The following is a 10,954-nucleotide window of genomic DNA, read 5'->3' as shown; positions in this document are numbered from 1 at the left end:
CTCTGGCATGAATTATGATATGGGTGAAGTTAAACTCATGAGGGGCAAGATTAACAGTGACTGATGAATATAGTGACCTAGCAGGAAATAAGGTCATAGACAAGCTATGCGATAACAAGGGGAAGCATGCAGGGCGCAAGATAACAGGTGATAAGGATGGGAGATGCAAGCTTAACTCTAGAAGATGAACTAGAGATGAAAATAAATGAAAAAAGCGAAGGCATGATGAGAGGAGCACCAAAGAGAGACTATGGAGAACAGCGGCAACATGAGACGATATGAAAACGGACTGCAAACAGGCAATGAAAAATGAAAACGAGTAGTCATGACAGCGAAAGCCAGAATGGATGAGGCTGTAGGCAAGAATGAAGTGCTAGCAAAAACGAGTAAGGGAGCAGCAGGAGATGGATAAGACGCTGTAAGAATTGGATAAGAAAATGTAAGAGTTGGGGAAGAAGTTGCAAGAGCTGGATAAGACGCTGCAAGAGTTGGGTAAGAAGCTGCAAGAGTTGGATAAAAAGATGAAAGAGTTGAGTAAGAAGCTGCAAGAGCTGGATGAAGCATGAGAAGGACTATGATGCCGTAAGTGATCATGAGAGGGCCATCAGATGCTGATCTTTTGGTGCGTCAATAACAAAGGTAACGAGTGAGAGGGAATGATAGAGGGGGAGGGGAGGGACAAGAGATCCAAAAATACTTATAAAGGAACACCCCCATTCTAATCATTAATCATAACAGTATGTTTTACCTGGTTTTGATTTGTTGTAATGGTATGGTAGTTGGTATTATTCCTGTATGGCAGTTAATGAATGGTAAGTTGTGGTGATTGTTTGGTGTGAGTCTTGCGGTTTTGCCTGGTACACTATTTGCTGCGGTATAGCAATAGCAAACTAATATCAGAACATAAATCTAATAGCTGTGGTGGTTTATACAATTGCACATATGCAGTAGTGGTAGTAGTAGCTTGGTAACTGTGGCAGTAGTAGTAGTTTAGTGAATACAGTGATCATGGTATGTATGTTGTGGTTACCCCTTCAGTCCGATGATGTAATTTGTTTTATTTCTGCCATCCTCAGACGAGTTTATTCAGCCAAGGGTAGATTTATCGAACTGGTAGGGTTTGATACAGCCGGCATTAACTCCTTAACCACAGGAGACCTACCTTAAGCTAAATTCAGTCGTCTAGTGGTGGACTAATTAAAATGAAAAGACATTATTGTACTGAAGCGGTTAGTTATAGTGGTAGCGCGTGATCAGGTAGTGGACCATTTTCTAATTGGCCTTTGGAGATTTCATAACACGTCTTTCTTAGCGATTAATTCTACGCATTACACCTCACTGCCTCCTCTTGTGTGTCACTGATTCAAACTATCTTAATATTACAACGATATAAATAACACAGAAGAGGAAGGGAAGATCTAATGTGCTAAATCAATCGACAAGGAAGATGTGCCGCGAAGACTCCAGTGCCACCTAGAATACAGCTGAGTGTGTGCATGGCGGCCACTGGTGCCCTCACACAATGACCGGCGTGGTGTGGGCGGCATGGGGCGGGTCGTGGTGGTGATGGTGGTGGTGATGGTGGGCGGGCTCGGGGCTCGGCGTCAGGTGCCCCAACAGCAGGTCCTCCGTCAGTAACTCCTGCCGCTCCTCCAGGTCCTCTGAGGTGTCCTGGTCATCGTCGTGGTCGTGTGGTGGGACAGGGGAGTACGACGCTGGGTTGTGGGGCGTTCTGGTGCCTGCCTTGTGCTCCACGCCTCGCCATCTGCTGCTGCTGCAGCCATTGCTCCCATTGCCATTTCCCCCACTACGGCCTTCTTCCGTTGCATACCCTGAGTCCCCCGTTGCCCTCCCACTGTCTGAGTCCTCCTCACTTCTACTGCACTCCTGTATGTAAGACAGAGAGGTTAATGATGTGCTGTAACTTCATATGAATGAGCACTATCATACTGTACAGTACTTCCATATTTTTATTGCAGCTTGGACATTACATTATTTTTATATGAAAGAACAACAAATACCTTCATTTTCTACATTAACAGTTACTTAAGATACCACAGCTGGAACTAAACCAACTTATTTCTCTTTACTTACTTTTTTTTTTTTTTTTTTTACAGAATGAAGTTCAGGCACTTCAAATGAACAAATCAAAAATTTTGTCTTTTTTTTGTCTGACCATCTTTGGCAGGGACAACTCCTGCAAACTTTCGGGCAATGAATCCTTTCTTATTATCATAACTGTTATAATTACACTATTTCCATAATTAAAAATGAAAACCTAAAATGATGATGGATGGATGGATGAGAATCATCTTCCTGCTTAAAGATAATACTAGAGCTGCCACCAGATTCTTACCAAGGTGTGGGCATCCTCCTCGTCAGGTCTTGTTGCCAAGGTTGAGTAGTGGAGGGGGGGATGAGGAGGGGATTCATTGCTTGGGGAGTAGGTGGGGTTGTGGGCGTGGGTTGTGGGCGTGTGGCCGTGTGGGGTGGGTGTGTGGGACCCAAGAAGAGGCTCGGACGACTCCTCACGCCGTGGCCGATTCGACCGTGCCACTAGGTAGGATTCGGCGTCAACCTGGCCTTCTTCTTCGTCTAGATCAGGTGGAGACCAATCTACCACAGAGAAGAGGAATAACTGTTATAATTACCATTATCATCATCATTATCATCATCAGTAGATGGAGGTGGAAATCATCAAGATGCCAACATGATAGAGGGGGAGAATTTTGGACATTTACTCATGACTTGAAGAATATAACATTAATACATAAACAATACACTGAACCAACAACGATATCCTGTTTTATATGATCTGAATCCATTTCACACTGATCCTGTTCGTAAACAGCAACTTAGTCTCAGGTCCAGTCTTGTATGTCACAATGTGGATGCAACTTTCCAGGTAAAAATGCCTGTACTTGTGCAATCATTATGTCAATAAAAGTGCAGAAATTTTATATACTGCTCTTTAACAATGTTCATTAATTACCGGATATGCCATAAATGTTTGCATACCAACCTAACTGGACATCAAGAGCTGTAGCTATTGAACAATTCCGGAAATTATCAGACCCATCCTGTACAATACTTCTTGACTGTTTGTACACCCAAAACTTGTCACAAAATGGAAAAAAAATACCTTGTGACCGTGGACTGTGCACCTCCTCCAGATTTAATCTTGGCAAACCCTGATGTCTGGTCTGTAACGAGCCGGGGGGAGGGGGTGGAGAGGGCAGACCCTCCTCCAGCTCCACGTCCTGACCTTGTTCCTGTCCCTGTCCCTGACTCTGCTGCTGCACTGGTGAGTCCTGGATCCAGAGATGAAAATTTAACACTTTCTTGCATTGCATCTAGTGAAAGTAACATCTTATCGAACGCTAAATTTCCAGAATATCTTGATACATTCTGACGACTTTTTATACAACGGTTTTTTATAATTCTAGACATCTTAGAATTTTCTAATAATTTTTGGAGTTCCAGCACCTTCCTGTTCGGCCACTGTACCTGGAACTGTGGAGGTGCATCCAGGAGCTGCTGTGGGGGGTCTGGGATGGTGTCAAAGTACCCTCGGTTGGTGACGATGAGTGAGCGCAGTTCCAGGTACTCCACATCAGCCTGGATCATGCTCTCAAAGATGTCGGTCAGCGCCTGGAAGCATGGCCGTCGTCCAGGATCTTCAGCCCAACACTGTAGCATCACATCGTACCTGGAGAGAGAAAGAGAGAGTGGAGATTAAGTGGGGTTGAAGGGGGTTGGGAAATGGTTACGTGGTGTAACTGAAAGAAAATCTGCAACAGCTTAAGCTTCTGAAAACTTGCAATTATCCCAAATTCCCAAGGGATGAATGAAGGGTCTATTGACACTTTTGCCATGGTGTTAACCTCTAAAAATATTCTTCTGAACAGTACACTGATAAACAGACCAGTGCATTAACTAAAAACTTAATTTACATAGCGTATTTGTATTTGTTTTTTTCTCTTTGTCACAATATGGCTCATCCGAGGGTCATTCATTCGCCTCCCCTCAAAAAAAGTACTTATAAACAGGGCAGGGACACGATACTTACAATTCCTGAGAGCAGTTTTCGGGCTTTTCCATGCGGTATCCAGCTTTGAGGAGGGAGAAGAGTCGCTCTGGGGTGATGCCGGGATAGGGAGGCGTGCCAAGGGTTACCAGCTCCCACAGCAGCACGCCAAAGCCCCACACGTCACTCTTGCTGGTGTACACGTGGTCCACAAGGCTCTCCAGGGCCATCCACTTTACTGGCACTGCAATGGAAGGCACTGAGTGACAGAGGAACAAAGGGGACACCAGTGATGTGGCAAATACAGTGATTATCAGAGGAATGAATGAGAGAAATCAGTGATGTAGGGGATGGAGTGATAATCAGAGTATGAAGGAGAAGGATAAAGGAGTGATTTTCTCAGAGGAATGAAGAACAGGAAGTCCGTGATGTGGAGGATGGGGTGATCTCCAGAGGAATGAAGGTTAAGTGAGTGAGGTCTGGGTATATGCACGATGGGGAGACCATTGCATGACATACCAGGTGATCATTTGCCCTTTTCCGGGTAAATGATTACTTAGGTATAATATTCTGCTTAACACCATACAGTTTTATGCGGTTAAGAGAGAACTCTGCCCAACAAAGTCTTTAGATCAACAAATGCAAAGGCCACTGACTCCTTGAGAATGGTGAAGATCTTTATATTTTTTTCTTGTTTAAGAACGGAGTTAGATAAAGATCGTATAAAGAAAAAATGAACATAATATAAGTATACAGACTGGAACAAAATATGAACACACTTCACGGGATATATTATGAATACAGTGAAGAAGACACACTGTATGTATACTGTGCAAGCTAAACAAGTACGAGTAAAGTGAAGAAGACAAATTGCGAGTAGGATACGCTGAATAGGATAAACTGTACATTACTAACCAGGACAGATGTTTAGTATAGTGAACACTAACCAGGACAAATGCTTAGTATACTGAATATAACAAATAACAAACACATTAAAACACATACCCCTGCCCTTGCTGCGCTTGAAGTACAGATCTCCCTCGTACACGTCTCTGGTCAGTCCAAAGTCCGAGATCTTACAGACTTTGCCTGCTGCCAGCAAGACATTCCTCGCAGCAAGGTCACGATGCACCAGCTGTCAAGGTACAGGTTAGCAATAACTTATCAGCCGTTGTGGTCTTCTAATTGCAGGATATTCCAATGCACCTCCACCTTAACTTAACATAGGCCATCCAAACAACTGCAAGCTGCCCTCTTAAGTTCTCATGTCCATAAAATTAAAGTAGGTAAAACATCTGGACCCAGATGAACCCCTATCTTCACTTCACATCCACTCCACACCTACAAAGTGAACACGCACCCACCTCACCCCTGCACGTATTTCACATTTGAACCCACACCCATTTCACAGTGCTAGTATCAACGAACTAGCCTGCATAGACTTTTGGTGATTTCTACGTACCTTCATATCAGTGAGGTAGGCCATTCCTTTGCAGATCTGCCAGGCAAATGAGAGGATGTCCTTGGGGGTGATGTTGTAGTCATGTGTGCTGGCCTCACCCGGACCTCCTGGACCCGACCCTACACGGTTCTCAAACTCGGCATGACGGGACCGCTTCAGGTAGTTCCTGGTGGGGGAGGTTCAGGTTAGAAGAATGTTCAACAGAAGGCAAAGGGAAGAAGAGTGCGTTTGGGGATGGGAGTGTAATCTAAATGGGTAATGCACAGGTAGCTTCATAGCTCTTCATTCTTACCTGTTTATTTTGTATGTTCCACCTTAACATTCTCATCTATGCTACATATATATTTTCAACACCGACATAATTTGCATCAGTGACACACACGGGGATACTGAGGTTTAATATACACACTAGGTCGCGTTTCAAGTCCACCATCCTCCTTTCGGGGGACTGAGAGGGAGGTGAGGAACGATGGTATACATAACTGAGATGCGGAGTTGCCCAGTTACATCACTGCCACCCCATGATGTTCCTATCCAGCACTTTACCTCCCAAAATCCTTTAACTGGGATAAAAATGTGATTCTCTCTCTCTCTCTCTCTCTCTCTCTCTCTCTCTCTCTCTCACACACACACACACACACACACACACACACACACACACACACACACACACACACACACACACAGTCTAATTTCCTGCACACCCACCTGAGCGACCCATACTGGCAGTACTCAATAATGATATAGATGGGTCCGCCGTTGGAGGTGCAGGCGCCGAGGAGCTTCACCACGTTGGGATGCGACACCTCCTTCAGCAGGGAGTACTCGGACAGCAGGTCTGCCAGTTCTGCCGGGGTGCTGTTGGACTTGAGCATCTTCACCGCCACCGTTGTGTACCCTGCGGACGATATGGTACCTGTTATGATGTACTAATATATTTTTTCAATCATAAACTCCAGGTACGGTTGGAAGAACTGTACCCACATATGGAAAATCCTTTATTCACAAGATAAACCAGTATCGATCCGACTTTTTCTCTTTTCCAGTCGGCCTAAAACGACAATAAATTTTGAATAGTGTGTGTGTGTGTGTGTGTGTGTGTGTGTGTGTGTGTGTGTGTGTGTGTGTGTGTGTGTGTGTGTGTGCTTTGCAGTAATAAGTTACAGTCATTGTTTATCAGTCTCGATCAAGAATTATTTTAAATTTGATTACACTGATTCTGACATATACACTGTAGGCATACTACATCTTAACACTCTCTTTTAAGTGACTCCCTTCAGCCTGTGGATATCTTTTATACTTTATTATAGCCTTTTTCATAACAACTGCGTCATAGCTTAACTTGTGCAAACTCTAGACGATTTTATTCAACTTAGGAAGGACCTATAAGAATGAAGAGGGTAGTGAATGCTATATTTAATCCGCCTTGTTTGAAAAGTCCCCTCAAACTGAAAAAAACCGTCTGTTCACGGGAAGAATAAAAGGAAAACTGCGCCAATGAACTAAGGAGAATAGAGTCCCAAGAATATCAGAGGGTTGGCAGGGTGTACTGACCTAGGCTGCCTGCGATCCCTTGCGCTCGTGCCTTCATCACCTTGCCGAACTCCCCCTCACCCAGGGTCTGTTCAATCACCAGCCGGGACCGGGGGAACTCCCACTTGCGGTCGATCTGAAGGGAATAAACAGTATCATCAGCATCGTCATCGTCCCTTCCACTCTTCTCGCTCTCGCCATGCAGAGGGTATTATGCTCTCCTCTGACACCAAGACAACATCACCTACACAACTCACTGCCATCCCAAAACTCCCTCAATTCCCTACAGCCCTCCCTAAATGCCCAAAAACCCCTTCAAAACCAATCAACCATAAGCCCTAACCGTAAGATGTAAACACCTCCAGTCCCCACCCGTAAGCCTGAGGTGAGTATATTGTGGTTGGGGTATAGTGAGTTATGAAGGTTGTATGTAAGGGAGTCATGGGTCTGAGAACTCCTTAAATCCCCCCCAAACCTCCTTTAAAAATCCCGTAATCCTCCCAAACTCACCAACCTCCAGTCCTCAAAGTAAGACCAAGGACTGAGATAGGTGTGTTGTGGTAGGATCTTGGCAAGTAATGAGGGCGATATGTAAGAGAGCCATGGGTCTGAAAACTCCTTAAATCCCCCCAAACCTCCCCTAAAAATCCCTTAATTCTCCCAAACCCATCAACCGCCAGTCCTCACCGTCAGATTCAGGGCTGTGACGGGTGTGCTGTGGTCGGGTCGTGGGGAGTTGCGAAGGCCGTAGATGAGTGAGTCGTGAGTTTCATCACGGGCGTTGTAGGGCATCGTGGGTCGCTCGTCCGTGGGTAGCGTGCCTAGGGAAATTACACCACCCTTCTGTTTCCCGCGTCGCATCATCCGGCGTCTGTGGAAATGGACAAGTGAGGACTGACAAGGAAAACAGACTGGAAAAGGACGTGCAAAAAGGCAACTGAAGAAATTGTACGTGAAAGTGTGCTCATTATCGTCCTTCTGTTTATTCCGCCGCATCATCCACCTAGTGTGAGAAAAAAGTGAGAATGAAAACAAAAATGGAAAAAGTAGACGGAAAGAAAGAAGTGAAAGGGCAGGTGAAAGACAAATACAGCCGAAAGTGTGGCCGGGGATATTACGTGACCCTACCGTTTCCCGCGCCAATTGTGGAAAAGGAAAAGTGAGGATTGAAAAGGAAAACAAGAGGAACAAAAAGTGAAAAAAAAGGGGATAGCGAAGCGTCACTAAGAAGGGTAATTACACTGTACATTTATGGGTAAAAAAAATGTGATGGGAGGACAAATAAAAAGGTAACTGTAATGGCTTGCAAAAGATAATGTAATACACTTAAGATGGTTAGTAAAAGAGAAGCACTAATTACAGGGCGACAGTACAAAGGTGAAACTAAGATAACTCGTCCTATACAAAGGTTAAGCTACGAAAAGAAAGAAAAAATGGAAAAGAAAACAGAAAAATCAGCAGAAATAATTTAAAAGCGACAAGACGAATCACAGGTTGGGGTAACTCCTGTCAGTAATAGCAGAAAATGACAGCTATTAACAAGAACCCTGAGAGCTAGTTAAATGGATAGGGGCTGTTTATTTGCCATTCTCTCACTCAGCAGCAAAAATAGGGACCTGGATGGAACAGGTGAAGGTAAAATGAGTATAGTACTGCCGAAGGAGGGAGTACTAACCTGCAGATGACCACGCAGAAGACCCCAAGGGCGATGGAGAGAAGGACAGCCACCACCACTCCCACCTGGCACCCACTGTCGCATCCCCACACTGCGAGAAGAAGAAGAAGATGGTTTGTTTATGCTAGGCTGCCTTGATCTTTTTCCTTTTTTTTTTCCCTACTGGAGGATGGAAAAGTTACCGAGCAGAAAATAATATCATACTTCACGCACATTTCACACTGCCACTCACACTCTCTCTCTCTCTCTCTCTCACACACACACACACAGAAGAAACATCGCAAATTCCAGTTTCACACAAAATATTTTCCTTCTGTGCTTTCGATATTCTCTCTCTCTCTCTCTCTCTCTCTCTCTCTCTCTCGGGCTGATGTTTTCATAAGACAAAGTATTTTAATGCAAAAACTAAGTCCATTTTAAACCTATATATCTTTCACACCCGAGAATATTTAGGTTTACCAGCATGCAAAATGAATCGCAAAGGAAGAGGAGCTACGTGACTTGTCCGCCCACGGGAATAGGTACCCCCAGAGGTGTTCGCTTCGTTAAATAACCCCCTTACCTGTGACGGGAATATCCAGGTGAAAAATTCGTTTGGTATTAAGTAGAAGATAAAAAAATAAAATAAAAACTCTTTATTTCTTGGTCAAAAGTTTAATAGAGACTGTACTTTGGAAATTCTCTCTCTCTCTCTCTCTCTCTCAAGACGATTTTCTTTTGCCTCATGGTGGGATTTTGGGGGGCTGGAACTACGGAGGGGAGGGTGGGGGGTTGTAAGCCCAATAAAAATAGTTTGTTAGTATTAAAGGAAAAAAGAAATCGTCAATAAAGGTACATACACACGCAACAGAAAGATATTGACGTGTGTGTGTGTGTGTGTGTCTGTGTGTGTGTGTGTGTGTGTGTGTGTGTGGGTGAGAGAGAGAGAGAGAGCCTGGTTTACTGACCCCCTCCTAAGCCTGTGTCCAATCCAGTTTTGACGGGTTTGGGTTCAATAATTCGGGGGGGAGGGGGAGGGAAGGGAGGGGGAGGGGAGTGACCTGACCTTTCCTGATTGTAATTACGGTCATCGGGTATTAAGAGGCTTTGGGATGTCGTAACACCTTTTCCTCAGCTACTCATTCTGGACACCACACCTGTATAACCTCCTGTACATGACTAATGATACAAATGAGGTTGATATGAATACAAATGAGGTTGAATACAAATACAAATGAGGTTGAATACAAATGCAAATGAGGTTGAATACAAATACAAATGAGGTTGAATACATATGCAAATGAGGGTGAATACAAATGCAAATGAGGTTGAATACAAATGCAAATGAGGTTGAATACAAATGCAAATGAGGTTGATATGAATACAAATGAGGTTGAATACAAATACAAATGAGGTTGATATGAATACAAATGAGGTTGAATACAAATACAAAATGAAGTTGAATACAAATACAAATGAAGTTAAACAGCCTACAAGAAGGTGCTGAGATGGAGGAAGCAAAATAGATCGCTCAGGAGGAGGTACTAAGAAGCTCCGTATGTCACCAAGAAAAAGGAGCAAAGTAACAATGGACCTGGATATGCCACTAAAATAATAATAATAATAATAATAATAATAATAATGAGAAGAAGATGAAAAATAGTAACATCGGCCACAACAACAACAACAACAACAATAATAATAATAATAATAACAGTAACATCATCCACAACAACACTACTACCAATAATAATAATAATAATAATAATAAAAACAAAACCAATCAATAAACAAATGAATAAATAAACAAGGGTGTTATAAAATCAAACTCTACTTCCTGTTCTGACATATGCATAAGAAGCCTACCAGCGTCTTGGAAGAAAACGGGAGCGTCTTGGATAAAACAGAAAAAAAAAAAAACGGAAGATATAAATGACACACGTAAAGCCAAAAATAAAAACAGGCAGGACATGTTTTTGGTGGAGATAACAAAAGCCAAGAAAAATGAATGAAAACCCAAAGATGGAGTGACAGGAAAATGCAGACAGAACACACACACACACACACACACACACACACACACACATGATGGGATTTAGATGAAAGAGGCTAACAACCTTTACTGCAGAGTGGAGAAAGACGGAAGGGCCTTCGTTAGTCCTGATTAGGATGAATTAGCTTATCCTCTCTCTCTCTCTCTCTCTCTGAAGCTATAGTGATGATTGTAATGATGTAGGTCTCGCTCTGTCTGCCTGTCTGTCTGTCTGTCTGTCTGTCT

At 43.5% G+C, this 10,954-nt stretch overlaps 1 protein-coding gene across 1 annotated transcript in view; it reads right to left on the bottom strand.

Moving 5' to 3' along the window:
• Positions 1-1,515: 1,515 nt before the first annotated feature.
• The window catches only part of LOC145403936 (proto-oncogene tyrosine-protein kinase receptor Ret-like), a 70,251-nt gene continuing 60,812 nt past the window's right edge, over positions 1,516-10,954 (bottom strand). The window contains exons 15-25 of the mRNA XM_080275538.1: positions 8,698-8,788; positions 7,708-7,893; positions 7,044-7,168; positions 6,198-6,387; positions 5,490-5,655; positions 5,033-5,162; positions 4,070-4,271; positions 3,508-3,709; positions 3,143-3,311; positions 2,357-2,616; positions 1,516-1,887 (exon numbers count right to left, since the gene is read on the bottom strand). Of these exons, the coding sequence (XP_080131664.1) occupies positions 1,516-1,887; positions 2,357-2,616; positions 3,143-3,311; positions 3,508-3,709; positions 4,070-4,271; positions 5,033-5,162; positions 5,490-5,655; positions 6,198-6,387; positions 7,044-7,168; positions 7,708-7,893; positions 8,698-8,788 (2,093 nt within the window). The remainder of the gene's footprint in view (positions 1,888-2,356; positions 2,617-3,142; positions 3,312-3,507; positions 3,710-4,069; positions 4,272-5,032; positions 5,163-5,489; positions 5,656-6,197; positions 6,388-7,043; positions 7,169-7,707; positions 7,894-8,697; positions 8,789-10,954) is intronic.

The sequence above is a fragment of the Coenobita brevimanus genome, chromosome 62, assembly GCF_032717465.1.
Source record: "Coenobita brevimanus isolate Jiangsu-jjx chromosome 62, ASM3271746v2, whole genome shotgun sequence".
Taxonomy (NCBI): Eukaryota; Metazoa; Arthropoda; class Malacostraca; order Decapoda; family Coenobitidae; genus Coenobita; species Coenobita brevimanus.
This window is presented reverse-complemented; position numbering and strand designations above follow the sequence as displayed.